This window comes from Mustela lutreola, chromosome 7 (assembly GCF_030435805.1).
Source record: "Mustela lutreola isolate mMusLut2 chromosome 7, mMusLut2.pri, whole genome shotgun sequence".
In the NCBI taxonomy this organism is placed as follows: domain Eukaryota; kingdom Metazoa; phylum Chordata; class Mammalia; order Carnivora; family Mustelidae; genus Mustela; species Mustela lutreola.
The window spans coordinates 109,077,482-109,097,970 of record NC_081296.1 but is presented as its reverse complement, the minus strand read 5'-3'; the positions used below and the strand labels follow the sequence as shown (position 1 = coordinate 109,097,970).

Below are 20,489 nucleotides of genomic sequence, written 5' to 3'. Positions count from 1 at the left end.
CCGGGGTGGCTCAGTGGGTCAAAGCCTCTGCCTTCGGTCATGATCCCAGGGTCCTGGGATTGAGCCCCACATCAGGCTCTCTGCTCAGCGGGTAGCCTCCTTCTTCCTCTCTATCTCTGTCTGCCTCTCTGCCTACTTGTAATCTCTGTCTGTCAAATAAATAAATAAAAAAAAATATTTATTGGACTGGAGCTCAAGTCAACCTGTGTTTGGACCCATTCTTCTCCAGTCTACTAGGGAGAAGAGTGATCTGACCAGATCCCCGATTCTTTTTGAGTGCTTAATTTTCTTTAGCTTTACTAGTTGAGAAAGGACTGATAATGATTTGGTTTCCCAGTAGATTTGTTGGAAATTGACTTCAAAGCACATCCTTTATTCAGGTCTCTTGGGTGAGTAAGTATAGATATATACTTTAATATTTTCACATGAATGGAGGACCAGTTAATGGTTACCAGAATTCTTTACTAGATCTAACTGAGGATGCTTAGTTGGATTCCACTGAGAGATCTCTCTGCCAAGTAAAGCACAGCCAGGTTGCAAAATTCCTGTACATGCATACATATAGTTGATGTTTCTGCAGTTTTGCCAAAGAACATGTAGCATCATGTGTTGTCTTGAGTTGGTTAGTTTTTCCTGAATTCTCTTCTTGTTTTCACATTTAAGTTATTGTTAGATTAGCTTCTGATAGATTTAGTGTATTGTGGATTGTTTAATTACTTGAAGAGTAGTTACAAAGTAGGCATAAACAGTTTTTTTCACTGATTTTCCAGTAATTGAAGATAAGTATATATTATAGTTCAAATATGAGTCATCTGTACTGTTCCTTGAACAGATGTAGACATCTTCCCCAATTTTTCTATGTAGTAAAATGTCACTGTATTACCAAGTTTCTTTTCCACTGGACTGAGAGCAGGTGTTGTAGACAAGAGGAGGGTCTTACATATGTAAATATGACTGAGACCTATTGCTGTATGATATTTATTAATAAACTTGAGTAATTTGTTTCTTTGGCAGTTATCATTTAATCTCAATAATTGATTATGATTTATTAGAGCATGTAAGGCATTGGTAGACGATGATTTAGTCTGTCAGGACTTAGTTCCTCCTAGAGAAGTAAGTAATAAAATTAAGGTTCTAGGGCAGATACTTGACCTTTTATGATTCTTAGCCAAAATCTATGCAGAGCAATGGTATCTGCTGATCATTTTCAGATCCTGAAAGTTTCTGTTCATTTAGTGTTTTTATTATTTTTAAAAAGGTTGTTTATATTTTTACTTCCAGTATAGTTAACCTACAGTGTTATATTAGTTCCAGTTGTACAATATAGTAATTCTCAACCATTTTACACTGTTCATCATTATAAGTGTATTCTTTTTAGGATCCTCTGATTCTGCTGTCTTCTTACTTAGTGTTTTTAAAGAGAAGCCATGGATTCTGCATTTAGATTTTACTTACTCCAAAGATATCTGATGATTTTATTGTGGAAACACAGTGGCAATGCTGTAGTCCAGCCATACCTTCTGATGTGCTGTTCCCTCACTGAGACTAGCTATGTTTTTTTTTTTTTTTTTCTGAAAAGCTCCCTTGAGTCTCTTTCATGACACTTGGGGATGCATAAAAATACTATTTAAATAATTTTCTTGTCAGAAGTAAATGAAAATTCAGAGGCTAAAAATTTGACTGATGAAGTGAGAATTAAATTGTGTAAAGGTAGTAAGTAAATTTTTTTTGCTAATAGGTACTTCAGGAAACTTGTACATTGAATGATGATTTTTCTCTTGACATTAAGTACAATTATAAGCTTTTATGTTTTTTATAGGATTGTTAAAGTATGGAGAGACTCAATTGATTAGGATTTTTTTTTGCCAATGTTTCTTTTAGAATGGGAAATTGGTCACTGCAGTATCTAATAATACTATTCAAGTTCACACATTTCCTGAAGGAGTTCCAGATGGTATATTGACTCGCTTCACCACAAATGCAAACCATGTGGTCTTTAATGGGGATGGTGGAAAAGTTGCTGCTGGATCTAGGTAAGGCCCTCTGATACCTGAAAAGGAAGTAATATTAGAACAGAATGACCTCATTCATTGGCTTCAGTGTAACATTTTCAGTACTCTGTCCTGTGTGTGTGTGTGTGTGTGTGTGTGTGCGCGCGCGCACGGTGGGGAGGGGCAGAGGGAGAGGAAGACAGAGAATCTTAAGTGGGTTCAATGCCCAACTCAGAGCCTGATGTGGGGCTCTGTCTCACAACCTTGAGATCATGACCCGAGCTGAAATCAAGTGTCAGATGTTTAACTGACTGAATCAACCAGATACCCTGCCTAATTTTTATATTCAAGTCTTTAGTAAAGGTTTTTGAGGGCAACCTTGTGCTTCTTTGTTAATTGAGATAGACTGTTTTGCAGACAGCCTGTTCAATAAATGCTGAAAAAGATTGGGGAAACATGATAGTTTGATACGAAATTTTAAAAATCATTTTGGGAAGAACTTCAGTTGTCAGAATTTTTGTTGTTTCTCTTTATGCTTATTTGTCATATGAAAAAAGAAAGGAACTAATGAATTGCTGAGGGGAATAAAAGGCATGGTACTTTTTTTTTTAGAATTTATTTATTTATCTTAGAGAGAATGTGCATGAGGAGGGGGAGGAATAGAGAGGGAGAGTGAAAAATCTCAAGCAGACTCCCTGCTGAGCATGGAGCCCAACACAGGGCTGGATCCCAGGACTTTGAGATCATGACCTATGCCGCTATCAGCAGCTAGCTGCTTAACCAGCTGAGCCACGCAGATGCCCCTGACATAGTGCTCTTAAAAGTGGCTGTGACTTAAAAATAAAAATGGTTGGGACTTTAATTAATTAATTAATAATAGAAGCTTAAGGTGTAATGAAGGAAGCCACTTAGGAAGTATTTGTATTTTAAAGGGAAATCCTGAGTTGTGTTTTTAGTATCTTTACAGAGCCAAGATTAAAAAGTAGATCCTTAAATTTGGATGCCAAATTTTACATGTTGCTGTAAAGAAATTATGACATTTACTCTTGTGATTTTGAAATATTTGGGTATTTGGGTATTGTGATTTTGAAATATTTGGGTAGATGTAGGAGATGTTTTTGCATGGGTATTTATTAATACTCTGTTATACATTACTCTTATTGTTCATAGTGATTTTCTACTCAAAGTTGTAGATGTGATAGATTGCAGCCAACAGAAAACATTTCGAGGACATGATGCTCCTGTTTTAAGTCTTTCCTTTGATCCTAAGGACATCTTTCTGGTAATCATTTTTTCCATTTCTTCTTTTCTTTTTTTCAGTATTTTTAAAATTATAAGGGAATTAGTGAAAAATTTCACACAGTTGATAAAAAGGCTATTTGGTTTATCAGTTGCACCAATTACCTTATGGTATTATGGTTGTAACCATAGAGAAATTTATTTTATTCTTGCAGGCATCAGCTAGTTGTGATGGATCTGTCAAAGTGTGGCAAATTTCAGATCAGGTAAACTTAATCAATTTGAATTTAAAACTTTGTGCTCATTTCTGCCTTAAATGTGATATTACATAGCATGGAGTCAAATTAATAATTCTTTTTCTTTATAGTTGATCAAATCCTGTAATAACCTAATGTGAAAATGTGTTGAAGGGTAATTGTGTTTATACCCAATCACATGGGAAATAGATTTATATTTCAGTTTTAGGTTTTATAAATCGGTGGGGGAAAAAAAAATCTGTCAGTATATATTTACTCTATTATGAACTACCACTTGTTGGGAAGTGGTCTCTGGATTGGCAAAGGGAACAATTGATTCTTCCTGAGGCATTCTAGAGATAATGTGGCTGATGAGGAAAGTATCCCCCACAGGGTATGCCTCAATAGCCACTGTTTTTTCTGCTCATGTTTGAACTGTTTTAAAGAGTTGACTTTGGGGACGCCTGGGTGGCTCAGTTGGTTGGACGACTGCCTTCGGCTCAGGTCATGATCCTGGAGTCCCGGGATCGAGTCCCGCATCGGGCTCCCAGCTCCATGGGGAGTCTGCTTCTCTCTCTGACCTTCTCCTCATTCATGCTCTCTCTCACTGTCTCTCTCTCAAGTAAATAAATAAAATCTTTAAAAAAAAATAAAATAAAAAAAAATAAAGAGTTGACTTTGATACCTTAACATTTTATAGATTTCTTAACTTTAATTTTGTAGATGTTTTAAGAATTTAATGTATCGAGTTTTTTTTTCATGTGTGTATATACGTGTATTCAGTGAGTATATTGTTTGCTTATTCTATATAGGAAATATACTTATTTAATTAAATATTTAAGATTTGTGCTTTTTATACCTCTGAATTATTTAAAGTAATTTAGGTCAATCATATATCATAGTTAGATGAAAGTGAATCAAGTTGCTTTTTTCATGCTATATGTCAGTTGAAGAAAGCACCTCTGAAATATATTCCATTCTGCATATCTCTTTGGGAGAAGTTTCATAAAGGGAAATAAATTTTCTTTTTTAAAATATCAGACTTGTACTATTAGTTGGCCACTGCTACAAAAATGCAATGATGTGATAAATGCAAAATCAATCTGCAGACTTGCTTGGCAGCCAAAAAGTGGGAAGGTAAGTGACTCTTACTTTTCAACCTTTGTTTTAGTTCCTTGTAGTTCTTGTCAACTTTGAATGTGAAAATAGTAGAATTAGTTTTTGAAATTATAACTGTTTCATTTAGGTTGTAAGTTTTAGTGCCCAAGCCAACCAATAAGTATTGAAATGCTTTAAGAAACGTTTTAACTTTGGGGGTGCCTGGGTGGCTCATTTTGTTAAAGCGTGTGACTGATGGTGTGGGCTCAGACCTTGATTTTTCAGGATTGTGGGTTCAGGCCCTGGGTTGGGCTTCACGCTGGGCATGGAGCCTACTTTAAAAAAAAGAAACATGTTAACTTTGTAAAGGTTCTTTCTGAAGCATACATTTTGTATGAGTTAATTTTATATTCTTTATTTTGTATATAATGGAACAACTCGGGAAAGTCTTGTTATGTCTACCACTTTATTAGTAGCATTTAACATTTTAGTAGCACCTGATAGACAATAGAAAGGTAGGAATTGTTTGAAAAGAGGATGGAGGATGCTTATTATTTACAAATGAAATGGTTGAATATAAGATCTTAAGAAATCAACTGAGGGAAAAATATTATTAGTAAGAAAATCCACCACGGCATTTGGAAACAAACTAATATGCAAAACCAGTAACAATCCTGTATATAAAAAATAGCCATTTAGAAAATATGGTGGGGCTCAGTTGGTTAAGCGGCTGCCTTTGGCTCAGGTCATGATTTCAGCGTCCTGGGATTGAGTCCCACATCAGGCTCCTTGTTCGGTGGGGAGCCTGCTTTTCTCTCTGTCTCTGCCTGCCACTCTGTCTGCCTGTGCTGGCTCGCTCACGCTCTCTCTCTCTGACAAATAAATAAAATCTTTTTAAAAAACAATTATTAGAAAATATAGTGGGGAAAATGGTGCATTTACTGTGAAATCAAAAAAGCTGAATTAACAAGGGTAAACTTACCAAAATGTGAAAGGGCTGTATAATGAAAACTTTAACGTGCTATCGAGAGGAGTAAAAGAAGACTTAAATAGAAAAATATATTCCATTTTTAGAAGGGAATTTTCGATATAAAGATGTCAGTTCTTTCCTAAATTAACCTATAGTTTAGAGAACATTCAAATGTGAAATATGAGTAAGATGTTTGAAGGGGACCGTAGAGCTATTGTAAAATCCATGTGGAGAACAAAGTCTTAGAAAATAAAAGTGTTGGAGTCTAATCTAGTCAGATACACATATTATGATGCTATGAGAATTAAAGGGTGCCACTGAGTCATGGATAGATATCTGTTAAATAGAGAAATAGATCCAGTATGTAAAGAGTTAGTTTATTGAAAGGTGAAGAAAAGAAGACTGAGTAAATATATTGGCAAAGAGTATGAATACCAGGAGCTGAGAATCTTTGAGAACCATCTTAAAGGCTTCCTACTACATGATGAATCGTGTTTGCTATATAATTCTTTCAATTTTTCTTTGTAATTGAAATTTTACAGGAAGATTAATAAACTTGACGGTATAAAAAGTACACATTTTTGTATGAAATATTTCAAAGAACGAATGACAAACTGGGAAAAATGTTTGAAAAAATATGACAAAGAGCTAATTTTTTATTTATTTATTATTTATTCATTTGACAGAGCATACACAACTGGGGAGCTGCAGAGGGAGAAGGAGAAGCAGACCCCCTGAGCAGGGAGCCTGACATGGAGCTTGATCCTGGGACCCCGAGATCATGACCTGTCAAAGGCAGATGCTCAACCAGCTGAGCCACCCAGGTGCCCCAAGAGTTAATTTTCTTAAAATTCAGAAAGTTCTTATAAGTCGGGGCACCTGGGTATCTCAGTAGGTTAAGTGTCTGACTTTGGCTCAGGTCAAGATCTTAGGGTCCTGGGATCAAGCCCTGTGTTGGGCTCCACACTTAATGTTGGCTTGTCCCTCTGCTCTCCTCCCACTAGTCTTCTCTCTCATACACTGTCTCTCAAAGAAATAAATAGTCTTTTTAAAAAAAAGTTCTTAAAAATCAGTAAGATCTGGGGTGCCTGGCTGGCTCGTTTGTAAGAGTATGTAAATTTTGATCTCAAGGTTGTGAATTTGAGTCCCACGTTGGGTGTAGAGATTACTTAAAAGTAAAATCTTCGGGGCACCTGGGTGGCTCTGTTGGTTAAGTGTTGCATTGCTCAGGTCATGATCTCAGGGTTTTGGGATTGAGGCTCACATTGGGCTCTCTGCTCAGCGGGGAGTCTGTCCCTCAGCCTGTCTACCCCTGCTTGTGTTCTTCCTCTTTCCCTGAAATAAGTAAGTAAGATTTTTGAAAAATAAATAAAAATAAAATTTTTCCTTCTTTTTTTTTTTTTTTTAAGATTTTATTAATTTATTTGACAGAGATATAGCGAGAGAGGGAACACAGGCAGGGGGGGTGGGAGGGGGAGAAGCAGCCTTCCCACTGAGCAGGGAACCCGATGCGGGGCTTGATCCCAGGACCCTGGGATCATGACCTGAGCCGAAGGCAGATGCTTAATGACTGAGCCACCCAGGTGCCCTAAAATAAAACCTTTCAAAAAAAAAAAAAAACCAAGTTGGTAAGATCCTAATAGAAAGATGGTCAAGGACATGAATAGGCAGTGTATAGAAAAAGATAATACAGATGACTTTTGACATATGAAAGTATATGCAACCTTTCATACCAAAAGAAATGCAAATTGAAACTATTGTGATAGCCTGTTTTTCATTTATCAGATGTCCAAACATCAAAAGTTTGATTATATACTATGTGGAAGTAGGTGTGGCAGTTTTTTATCAGAATGAACAGTACTAGTTCTAGGCATAAATCCTGTAAGCATATTTATATATATGCACTGCAGGGTATGTATAATGAAAATGTTGTATCACTCTTTGTAGTAGCAAAAGAATAGCAACATCCTAAATATTTATTAATAGGAACTGATTAAATAAATCCTGGTATTCCTTTTTTTTTCTTTTTTTAAAATTAAAATATAATGTATATTTGTTTCAGGGGTACAGGTCTGTGATTCATTAGTCTTACACACTCCCAGCACTCACCATAGCACATACCCTCCCCAGTGTCCATCATCTAGTCACTCCATCCTTCCCAACCCCTCCTCTCCAATAATTCTCAGTTTGTTTCCCGAAACTAAGAGTCTCTTATGGTTTATCTCCCTCTCTGGTTGTCTTGTTTCATTTTCCCCTGCTTTCCCCTATGATCCTCTGTCTTATTTCTCAAATTCCTCATATCAGTGAGATCATATGAAAATTGGCTTTCTCTGATTGACTTGTTTCACTTAGCATAATATCCTGTAGTTCCATCCATGTCATTGCAAATGGCAAGATTTTATTTTTTGATGGCTGCATAATATTCGTGTGTATGTGTACACACACCACATCTTCTTTATCCATTCATCTGTTGATGGACATCTAGACTCTTTCCATAGTTTGGCTATTGTGGATATTACTGCTGTGAACATTGGAGTACATGTGCCCCTTCGGATCACTACATTTGTATCTTTAAGCCTGGTATTCCTAAAAGTAGGGTATTCTGCAATTGTTAAAGTTAGGTAGATCTGTATGTGCTCACTGGGAATAGTCTTCTGATACATTGTGAAATAAAAAACATTAAGCTATAGAGCAGTAGGTGTATAAATAGAATGCTACTGTTTTGTGTGTGTGTGTGTGTATGCTTTATTTTTTTAAGATTCTATTTATTTGACACAGAGAGAAGAGAGAACAAGCACAAGTAAGGGGGAGTAGTCGAGAGAGGGAGAAGCAGACTCCTGGCTGAGTAGGGAACCTGATATGGGGCTCGATTCCAGGATTCTGGGATCATGACCTCAGCCGAAGGCAGACACATAACTGACTGAGCCACCCAACCACCCCTGTTCTTATGTATTCTGGTGCAGTCTATGCTTATGTGCACCTTTGGGAAGTAGAAATAGGATTTAGGGATGGGAGGGAGACTTCCTTTTAATGTATGCCCTTTGTAGCATGTGAACTCTTAAGACTACTACATTCTGTGTTAAAGTGATAGTTGAGGAGTTTTGTGTGTATTTTTATTTTGCTCATAAAACATTAATTAAAAATCAATACAGTTAACATAGTGTTTCTGTTCATAAATAATACATAGTTTTCTCTTTTTTGTATAAACATGGAAAGAATATATGGTTTTTATTCTGTTAGTCTGCTTTTTGGAAGAATGTCTAAAAAAATCAACTTCCTTTTCTTAATATATTTAAAGCATTCTGGATCTGTTTCTTTCCTTTTGGCAAATGAGGTAGATGTTTAGATCCAAAGGGCTTAGATTCCTGAGAAGTAGTATCAGAAATATGTAACTGTAAGTGCTCTGGTTGTCAGTGCAAGCAATAGAGTGATCATTCATTCTTTGCTTATCAAAATTTTAAGTGTTTTTCAGAGTTTTGTTAGTTGCCAAATAAAGTACGATTTTGGTTTTATGTTTTGTATTCTTATTTGGATTTTTTTTTTTTTTTGCTTTTTTTCTCTCTAATTTAATGTAAACTTTCGTTTAAATCATTTGTCTTTCCTAATAGTTGCTGGCAGTTCCTGTGGAAAAGTCTGTTAAGCTATATAGAAGAGAAACGTGGAATAATCAATATGATCTTTCAGATAATTTCATCTCTCAGGTAGGTTTTTTTTTCCTCCCCCTCAGGTAGGTTTTATAAGTGAAACTTTCATTAGGCTAGCAGGAGTATTACACTTTGCCTAAATATAGTTGTAGTGAAGTATTGTTGGACATGGAGAACAACTCCAGATTGTTGTGCATGTGTCCACCTTTTGCCCCCTCAGTAAATAGGTAACTGGACAGTAAATAGGTCTTTGTTAGGTTCTGTGTGAACTATTTCCTTGTGGAAAAAAAATTAAGATTTCATTTTTATTTATTTGTCAGAGAGAGAGAGCACAATCAGGCAGAGTGGCAGGCAGAGTGGCAGGCAGAGGCAGAGGGAGAAGCAGGCTCCCTGTTGAGCAAGGAGCCCGATGCAGGACTCAGTCCCAGGACCCTGGGATCATTACCTGAACTGAAGGCAGCCGCTTAACGGACTGAGCCACCCAGGCTTCCCTCCTTGTGATATTTGATAAGAAAGTCTCTTAATTTATAAGAAGTCATATTTAACCCTAACATAATATTAGAACGTGTTATTTTCACATTATCAGTAATTAATTAGCCATTATTGTTTAGTGAGTTTCATTGATACTTGTGATCACAGATAGACTCTGAAATGTTAGGGCAGGAAAGTTTATTGGTCTATATTCTCTCTCTCTTTTTCTGTTATACATTCCCATTTGGCTCTCAAGGAAACAAGAGGTCCAGTAAGTTAGCAATGGCTTAATATGGTTCACTTCACTCACTGTGGTTCTCTTCATCTTGAAAGGGACGGTTGCGAGGGTACTTTTTATGATCTGTATTCTAGGATAGTAACAGTTTTTAGATTTTGCTTTTAAAATTGTGTCAATATAATTTTCTCATGGTAAACAAAGTAATAGCTGCTAGTGATAGTTAAATATTACTGAAAAAGAAATTTAGAAAGTCTTGCCAAACTGTCCTGCCTTTATGAATCACTTTAATTAGAAGTTACACAGAATATGGGTTGTAAAAATTTGAATTTGGTAATAAAAATAAGTGTTTAGTTTCGAATTGTGCAGATTGTTATTTATTCATTGTTTTTCCTCATAGGCCCTAAATATAGTAACCTGGTCTCCCTGTGGGCAATATTTAGCTGCAGGGAGTATTAATGGTTTAATTATAGTTTGGAATGTGGAAACCAAAGAATGCATGGAAAGGTATGATTCAACATATCTTTTGTCCTTTTTTTTTTTTTCCCAACTAATCTCTATACCCAGTGTGGGGCTCAAACTCATGACCCTGAGATCAAGAGTTGGATGCTATACTGACTGAGCCAACCAGACACCCCCCCTTCTTTTTTTTATTGTTTTTGTTTTTTTCTCATTTCTATTAGATTTTTTGTTTTATTATGAAGCATTTCAAATTTTTGCAATTATTAGACTGTTAGAATACAAACATATAGTATATAGTTATTAGTTTGTCAGAAGTCATTTAACCTTTCTAATTAAAATTAACCTAAAGCAATGTATAGTTTATATACTTTGGTACTGTTTTAAGAACTCACTTTTTAATTTTAGGGTGAAACATGAGAAAGGTTATGCAATTTGTGGCCTGGCATGGCATCCTACTTGTGGTCGAATAGCTTATACTGATGCAGAAGGAAATCTAGGGCTTCTGGAGAATGTTTGTGAACCCAGTGGAAAGACATCAAGCAGTAAGGTAACAAGTAATAAATAGATGGTGGAATAGTTTTTTCAAAGTCTTTTATTGTCATATGGGTTTGGAAAACACCACAAAATACATTACTTTCTTGGACAATCACAATTCATGTTATATTAGATGTTCAGTAATTACCTGTCATAAAGAAAATTATTTAAACTTGTTTGACCTGGGGTGCCTGGGTGGCTCAGTGGGTTAAGCCACTGCCTTCGGCTCAGGTCATGATCTCAGGGTCCTGGGATCGAGTCCCGCGTCAGGCGCTCTGCTCAGCGGGGAGCCTGCTTCCCTCTCTCTCCCTGCCTGCCTCTCTACTTGTGATCTCTCTCTGTCAAATAAATAAATAAAATCTTTAAAAAAAACAAACAAACTTGTTTGACCTAATGCTTCCTAAATATATTTTACTGAGAAACTTATGGATTCCCCTCCATAGAATGCCTATTAATATTCCTTGGCTTTATAAGGAATACCACTGTGAAATACTATTTTAGTATCCTGGTTTTCTGGAGGTTGTTATTTAAATAAATATAGATAAAAATTAGGGTTAATAAGTATAGCTTAGTTTGGCCTGTAAACCTTTTCTGCTCTGAATTAGCTTTAACTCTTAGAGCTACCCTTATATCTCTTAATGCTTAGCCATCTGGCGTTACTGAACTGCTTTAAACAGGCCACCTTGTTTTATACAACTCCTTATTTTTGTTTGTTATTCCTCCTACATGGCAAATATACCCAGTCTTATTTTAAGTCTTGGTTTAGGGTTCCAGTTAAAGATCATTTACTTAACCGCCCCCCCTCCATTTATGTCTACTCGGATACTGATACTGGAACCCCTGGAAAATAGAAGCATGATGGGAAACTTAAGTTTAGTTTCTTAAAAAGTCAAAAAATTGACTCCTAAGACCATAGTTGGGGGAAAGCAGAGATGCAATTTAGACTGCCTGCCTGAAATAGTATTTCACTGCCTGACTGAATCCCTTAATGATTTCAGAATTTGGTAGCACTAGACACATCTAAAACTGGGGCTATAAACAGAAGGTTGGTTTAGTAAACAAGTAGATATCTCCAATCTCAGCATTAATGTGGACACCTAATGTGCTCAAACAAGTAATATCTCCAATCTCAGCATTAATGTTCCCTCACTGTCATGTATATTCTGGCAGAATGCTGGAAATTTGTTCTCTAGAAAAAGTGAAACAGAGGTCTTTGGTTGGTGCACTGGGTACAGTTGAGTAGCATTGGGTGGAGGAGGAATACTGTACTCAAAAGGATTAAATGAAAGTGTATATACTTGGAAGTTAAAATTCCCAGCCTGTTTTTCATAGTTGGCCCCTATGGCATTGTCAGCTGGTTTTAGGCTTTTCAGGCAAGAGATTGGAATTGGTTTTGGGGAATCTGTCCAAGAAAGAAGGCTTAAAGAGAGAGGATTCTTAACTCCAGGGAAAAAAATTACAAAAGGAAGGAAAAGTGGTCATAATATGCCACATTTATAAAATGAGGATGGCAATAATGTCTACCATGTAGAGTTTTATTGTGAGGATTATATGAATTATGTATAGAATTAGAAGGTCTCTTAACACAACACTTTATAAGTTATAGTCAACCATGAATAGCTGTTAGTATTTTTATTCAACGATGAATATCATCTATATGGTCATAATAATCTCTATATTGGGAGGATTGGAGTAGGAGAATAATGTACATACATACAAGAGAATAGGGGTGGTTGAAAGTTATACCAAATCCTCATATTTCCTAATATATAGAAGTTAATAGAATCTATTTAATAGATAATAATTAAAACTGAAAAGCCAAAAAAAAAATAACACTAGAATATTATTTAAAACTATGGAGGAAGTTATCAAAAGAATTGTCCAATAGAATAGAAAAGTAAGTTGGAGGCTGTGCAGGAGGACTATTTTCATTTTTATAATAAACCTGACTAATTTATATGCATGTGTAACTGATAAAAATGAAGTAAATTGTAAAACAGTTTTTAGTTTAAAGGTTACCTCTTAAAAAACCTTAACCCTTAACTGCTCATTCTTTTCTTTTTTGCTTTTATTCTTCATAGTACATATTCCTATCATAATACATCTAATACTTTATGGACATCATCGTAAGTATAAGGCAAAAGTCCTTTTTTTTTTTTTTCAGTGTTCCAAGATTCATTGTTTATGCAACTGTACCCAGTGCTCCACACAATACCTGCCCTCCTTAATACCTACCACCAGGCTAACCCACCTTCCCGCCACTCCCTTCCAAAACACTCAGTTTGTTTCTCAGAGTCCATTGTCTTTCATGCTTTATCTCCCCCTCTGGTTTACCCCAATTCACTTTTCCTTTCCTTTTCCTAATGTCCTCCATGTTATTCCTTATGCTCCATAAGTAAGTGAAACCATATAAAAATTGACTCTCTGGTTAACTTATTTCACTCAGCATAATCTCCTCCAGTACCATCCATGTTGATAAAAAAAAGTTGGGTATTCATCCTTTTTGATGGAGGCATAATACTCCATTGTATGTGTGGACCATATCTTCTTTATCCATTCATCTGTTGAAGGGCCTCTTGGCTTTTTCCACGGTTTGGCAACTGTGGCTATTTGCTGCTATGAACATTGGGGTACATATAGCCCTTCTTTTCACTACATCTGTATCTTTGGGATAAATACCCAGTAGTGCAATTGCAAGGTCATAGGATAGCTCTATTTTTAATTTTTTGAGGAATCTCCACACTGCTTTCCAAAGTGGCTGCCCCAACTTGCATTCCCAACAACAGTGTAAGAGTGTTTCCCTTTCCCCACATCCTCTCCAACACTTGTTGTTTCCTGTCCTGATAATTTTGGCCATTCTAACTGGTATAAGGTGGTGGTATCTCAATGAGGTTTTGATTTTAATTTCTCCGATAAAATTCCTCATTTTTTAAAAAGAAAATCCAAAAAAAGTTTTTAACCCAAGTGAGTATGTAAACTCCTAGGACTAAAGATAAAATAGTTAAATATTTAAAAAAAGCAAACCTTCCTAGAGCATTTAGTTCTTAATTATTATTTTCAGATCATATGTTTAAATATAAGAGTTTAGAAGCATTTTTTATTTCTGTTCTCTCCTTTCATTAAACATTAGTTTTCTAGAACACAATTTTATGTATTTCCATCTAAAAGATTTGTGATAAAGTCTTTTTGAATCTGTTGATGGTGCTCTCATTAGAATTTTATACCAGGGGCGCCTGGGTGGCTCAGTCATTAAATGTCTGCCTTCGACTCAGGTCATAAACCCAGCATCCTGGGATCGAGCCCTACTTTGGGCTCCCTGCTCAGCGGGAAGCCTGCTTCTCCCTCTCTGGCTTCCTCTGCTTGTATTTCCTCTCTTACTCTGTCAAATAAATAAATAAAATTAAAAAAAAAAAAGAATTTTTACCAAACTATAAGCTTCCATTGGCTTAACTTTTGTACAGTTATACAGTTGTAAAAAAAATTGTTATACAATAACAAATGTATTGAGCATTTGTACATTCATTTATACTATGGGAGTCACCTGTGAGCTCTACAGTGTATCTGCTTAGTTTTCTTTTTTTTTTTAAGATTTTATTTATTTGAGTGTGAGAGCATGAGCAGAGGGAAGGACAGAGGAAAAAGCAGACTCCCTGCTGAGTAAGGACCCAGACATGGGGCTTGATCCCAGGACCCTGGGTTCATGACCTGAGCTTCAGCTCAGACACTCAACCGACTGAGCCACCCAGGAGCCCACTATTCACTTTTTAAAGTGATCTCATCGGCTTTCTGAGTCAGTAGGGCATGCATCTCTTGATCTCAGGGTTGTGAGTTCAAGCCGCTCGTTGGGCATGGAGATTACCCAACAAATACAGTAATGTGATCTAAAAAACTGTTTACAGTCATCTGGGGTCTACAAAGGTAGATTCTACATCTACATTGTTCATATTCCCAGTAATCAGGGATTAGTGTTGAATTTTCTTGCGTCCTTTGTCTGTTGGTTCTATCCATTTACTTTTATAAGCATCAAAAGAAAGCCCACAAAAAAACTAGCTTTAACTGAGATCATTGAAAGCAAACATATCCTACCTAAGCAGTATAAAATCAATTTAATAAAAGTAAATGAGAGAATCTTATAATAAAAGACATTTTTAGGGACTTAAGGTGACTTCTCTGGAGAATGACCTTTGAGGAGTAAAATCTTACCTTGTATTTGGGTATATATACAGTAGTTCTTTACATATCTGTCCTGCACTCCTGTCCCATCCTTAGTCTGTAAGGCACTTAAAGTAATGACTAGTTCTCACATAAATATAAATACAGTCCTTGTAAATACATTTATTATTCTTGTCAGGTACATTTGCTTACATGGTAGAATGTATAGGTGTGTATTACAGAATTGCCATTTGAGTAAAGGAGTCTATCTAAATAGTTCACTGATACTTTGTAATTTGTGTTAATTTGTTCAAGGTATCTAGCAAAGTGGAAAAGGATTACAATGATCTTTTTGATGGAGATGATGCAAATAATGCTGGTGATTTTCTAAATGACAATGCAGTTGAGACTCCCTCTTTTTCAAAGAGGATTATAAATGATGAGGAAGAAGATGATGACCTCATGCTGGCCTCAGGTCGTCCTAGACAACGAAGTCACATCCTAGAAGATGATGATAATTCAGTTGGTATGTGTTGATTTTGTGGATATGATTGTGCATCCCATTGATTGATCTTTTCAATTTTTCATTGAAAAGATTTTTTTATTTGAAGTCATTATTAAATTTACAGAATGTAGCTAATGCAGTGTACAGAGGGAAATGTGTAATATCAAATACTTGGGGGCACCTGGGTGGCTCATTGGGTTAAGCCTCTGCCTTCGGCTCAGGTCGTGATCCCAGGGTTCTGGGATCGAGCCCCACATCGGGCTCTCTGCTCAGCAGGGAGCCTGCTTCTTTCTCTCTCTCTCTCTGCCTGCCTCTCTGCCTACTTGTGACCTCTGTCTGTCAAATAAATGAACAAAATCTTTAAAAAAAAAAAAACTTGTTAGAAAGGTTTCAAATCAATGATCTAAGCTTATGCTTTAGCAAATTAGAAAATTAAGAGGAAATTAAAATCCATACTAGCAGAAAGAAGAAAATAAACAATTCAATGATATTGACAACCAAAAACCTATAAAGAAAGTCAGTGAAACCAAAAGCTAGTTCTTTAAAAAGATTGGTAAAGTCATTGAATCTGACTGACCAGAAAGGAAAAGAAGACCCAAATGACTAATATAAATGATGAAAGGCGACTCATCACCATAGATCCTATAGACCTATACTATCTAGTATGGTAGCCACTAACTACCTGTGGCTATTGAACATTTGAAATGTGGTTAGTTTAAAATGAGATGTGTTGTAAGTGTGAAACGCAACCAGATTTTGAAGAGAATATGAGAAGAGTGTAAAATATTTTAGTCCTTTTTGTACATGAGTACGTGTTGAAATTATAATGTTTTAACATAGAATAATATTAAAATTAATTAGACCTGGGTTTTTTTTTTTTACTATTTAAAATATGGCTACTAGAAAATTTAAAATTATACATATAATTCATTTCTATAAGATAGCACTGCTATTAATAACAGAAGAATAAAGGAGAATGTTATGAACAACTTTGTGCCCATAAATGTAACAACTTTGATAAAATGGATGATTCTTTGATATAAGCTACCAAGCTAACTTAAGAAATATGTAACCCGAATAGTATAGTATCTGTTAAAGAAATAGAGATAACAATTGAAAGAACACTTTAGGGGTGCCTGGGTGGCTCAGTTGTTAAGCATCTGCCTTTGGCTCACGTCATAGTCCCGGAGTCCTGGGATCGAGCCCCACATCAGGCTTCCTGCTCAGTAGGAAGCTTGCTTCTCCCTCTCCCACTTCCCCTGCTTGTGTTCCCTCTCTCGCTGTCTCTTTCTCTGTCAAACAAATAAATAAAATAAAATAAAAATTTATAAAGTGCCTGTTGCAACAACTTACATGCTAAAATAGTACATTTAACATTATCAAATAAATGTATCATTATCAAATAAGTGGTATTATCAAATGCTAAATACCATTTTGTGGTGGTAAATTGTGCTACATTTAAATCATACGGGTTTTATACAACAGAAGTCCTCAAATGTTTGATCTCAGGAGCTCATTACATTCTTTTTTTTTTTTTTTTTTTTTTAAGATTTTATTTATTTATTTGACAGATAGAGATTACAAGTAGGCAGAGAGGCAGTCAGAGAGAGGAGGAAGCAGGCTCCCTGATGAGCAGAGGCCCCTGGGATCATGACCTGAGCTGAAGGCGGAGGCTTTAACCCACTGAGCCACCCAGGCACCCCTGCTCATTACATTCTTTTTTTTTTTTTTTTTTTTTTTTTTTAAAGATTCCATTTATTTATTTGACAGAGAGAGATCACAAGTAGGCAGAGAGGCAGGCAGAGAGAGAGGAAGGGAAGCAGGCTCCCTGCTGAGCAGAGAGCCCGACGCGGGACTCGATCCCAGGACCCTGAGATCATGACCTGAGCCGAAGGCAGCGGCTTAACCCACTGAGCCACCCAGGTGCCCCCTTGCTCATTACATTCTTAAAAACTTTTGAGGATCTCAAAATTATTTGTGGAGTTACATCATTATTTACCATGGTAGAAACTAAAACTAAGAAATTTAAAAAATATTTACTTTAAAATAACAATAAACTCATTTATGTATACATAATAATGTTTCAGATGAAAAAATTTCATAAGAAAATTGGCATTATTTTATCCTTTTGAAAATTTCTTTAATGTCTAGCATAGAAGATGACTTGAATTCTCTCATAATGCCTCAGAGTTCAGTCTGTTGTCATATATGTTGTTTTTACTTGATGTATGTGTATAGTATTCAGGCTCACATGAACATGTAGTTTGAAAAGGGAGTATTTTAACAGCCTGTTGAAATACTTCTAGCCTGGGTGGCTCAGTGGGTTAAATAAAGCCTCTGCCTTCGGCTCAGGTCATGATCTCAAGGTCCTGGGGTTGAGCCCCACATCAGGCTCTCTGCTCAGCGGGGAGCCTGCTTTCCCTTCCTCTCTCTCTCTCTGCCTCTCTGCCTGCTTGTGATTCCTGTCTGTCAAATAAATAAATAAAATCTTAAAAAAAAAAGAAAAGAAAAGAAATACTTCTAGATAGTCTTCTTTGCTTCTGTACTAAAAAACTCAACTTACTTGCAATGTGAAATCCAGAAACTCCAGTGAATATTCCAGCTGTATTACATTAAAATCCATTGGTCTGACTTGAATGAATCTTTTAATTTACCATGTTTAATTTTAAAATATATGCATTGGTAATTTGGAAAATACTGGTTCACTATAGGTCTGCAGGTCTTTTAGTTTTGACACTATTATCCAGTATCAGTATCATCACCAATCTCATCAGAAGTTTTTAAATATTAGGAAGCAGTCAGGCTCATGGTGGCAGGTACAAGTTTTCTAATATATATTTTTTAAGATTTTATTTATTTATTTGAGAGAGAGAGAGAGATCTCAAGTAGGCAGAGAGTCAGGCAGAGAGAGGGGGAAACAGGCTCCCTGCCGAGCAGAGAGCCCGATCTGGGGCTCAGTCGCAGGACCCTGGGATCATGACCCAAGCTGAAGGCAGAGGCTTAACACACTGAGCCACCCAGGTGCCCCATTTTCTAATATTCTGATTTTTGCTTGAAAACTCAAATTTTATCATTGACAACAAATTCTGTCAGTTATTTTTTCTTAAATGATTAACTTCATTTATTTAAAGAAAATGTTTACCAAATACCAAAGACTGCATAGCCATAGTTTATTTGGCATTCTTTGAAGTATAAATGGTGTTCTGTGAAAAAATCAACTAGTTTAGCTTACAACTCAGTTGCACAAATGCTTTTTTTTTTTTTTTTTTTTGAGGTGGACGTCACTCTTTATGCACACTTCGTATTTTAGCACAAAGAACATTTTTAAAAAATCTATGTTGGATCAAGATTCAACAGAATTAATATTTTTATAGCAATTGAGTGGTGGTTAACAATGAATTGACTACTAATACAGACTGGTGCCACTGCCACACAACAGTTTTACCCTCTATTGTTTTGTACCATCACTGTAAATGTTAACATAGTAGAAGAGGCAGATAGCATGCTAGTATTATTAAATATGAATAGAAAAGTTTATTTAGATTTCATAATGCTTTCCTTTTTCTACATCATTGGTATTTATGATTCTCTAAGTATGATTTTTTATTTTCTAGATGTTACCTTGTTAAAAGCTGGTTCTAGTCTTTCCAAAGAGGAAGACGAAGATGATCAGGCCAACAGCATTCATAATCTACCACTTGTAACATCCCAAAGGCCGTTTTATGATGGGCCAATGCCAACTCCCCGGCAAAAGCCATTCCAGTCAGGTTCTACTCCCATGCATCTCACGCATAGGTTCATGGTAAGCCTTGGATCTACATTTAACTTTAAAATCGTTTTATTTAACTCTTTAAATTGTAAGTGTTTTATCTCACTATAGTTAGTTTTGTTTGGTACGAAATATTTTTTAAAACCTTGATTAACTGGCCAAAAGCACTTTGGTTCATTATAATTTTGTGGTTTATTTATTTTATGGTTAATTTACAGTTTTAACCTTATTTCAACCTTATTATTGGAAATCACATTAAATAAAATTTTGCTTTGCAAAAAAAAAAAATCTGCTTTGCAAAGTGACATAATGAACATAATGTGACTATATATCTTGCAATATCTCTTGATTGTACTTCCAAACTTTATTTCTCATATTTTTATATAGAAGTTTATACTGATTCCAAAACACTGGTTAGAAGGTATTTTTTGAAGGCGGCTCCTAATATAATATATTAGAAGATGATAGGTACTATGGAAAACAAACTATCTGCCCCTTTTCCCCACCCCATCTCACTCACTGGAATATAAACTCCAGAAGGATAAGAAATGTTTTTTGTTTTGTTTACTGATAGCACTTAAAACAAGGTATGGCACAGTAGGCATTAAGAATATATTTCCTAAATGGATAAATGAATATATTAGCTTTTTGTTCTGAGAACTAAAAAGTTTAATATTTTTATTTATTTGAGGCTTTCCACTGAGGACTTTGCCTCTTGTCCTTTTTGAAAGGATAGGCCTGGCATAAATTTGTATGTAAATATTAGAAGTCTTGTTTTATTTTAATAAAACTGTTAATTGGTGTCCGTAGTCATCATCAAGTAATAGGTCTTAATTTCTTGTTGTTACATATTTTATTTATAGTTGTTTGTAGTAGAGGAAAGTGTGAGCCTGTAGTATATATGGGTGGAAGATAAGTTTTCTAAATGGTATTGGTTTATGTTGCCTTAAAATGTATATATTTATTCCTACGATATAAAATAGTTAGTTGGAGCAGGAAAATATGCTGTCATTTATATCCATATTTATAAGTAAGTAAATTTTTAAAATATTTCTGTTGGGGAATTTAATAGTTTGGTTGTTCAGAATTGTATTTTTTTATGGCAGTCACGTAATTTTTAAAATATTAAATGAAATACTCCACTTGCTACTAAATATTTATGTGCCTTCTTCTCATGAAAAGA

The 20,489-nt window shown here is 35.6% G+C and overlaps 1 protein-coding gene across 2 annotated transcripts in view; it reads left to right on the top strand.

Moving 5' to 3' along the window:
- The window catches only part of WDHD1 (WD repeat and HMG-box DNA binding protein 1), a 66,266-nt gene that overhangs the window by 15,461 nt on the left and 30,316 nt on the right, over positions 1–20,489 (top strand). Inside the window, exons 4-12 of one of the 2 annotated variants that reach the window (XM_059182150.1) lie at positions 1,882–2,033; positions 3,162–3,273; positions 3,446–3,496; positions 4,508–4,603; positions 9,143–9,235; positions 10,285–10,391; positions 10,752–10,893; positions 15,348–15,558; positions 19,152–19,339. In XM_059182150.1, the coding sequence (XP_059038133.1) occupies positions 1,882–2,033; positions 3,162–3,273; positions 3,446–3,496; positions 4,508–4,603; positions 9,143–9,235; positions 10,285–10,391; positions 10,752–10,893; positions 15,348–15,558; positions 19,152–19,339 (1,152 nt within the window). Of the gene's footprint in view, positions 1–1,881; positions 2,034–3,161; positions 3,274–3,445; positions 3,497–4,507; positions 4,604–9,142; positions 9,236–10,284; positions 10,392–10,751; positions 10,894–15,347; positions 15,559–19,151; positions 19,340–20,489 lie in introns of those variants that run through there. The other variant, XM_059182151.1, reaches the window with a different exon arrangement.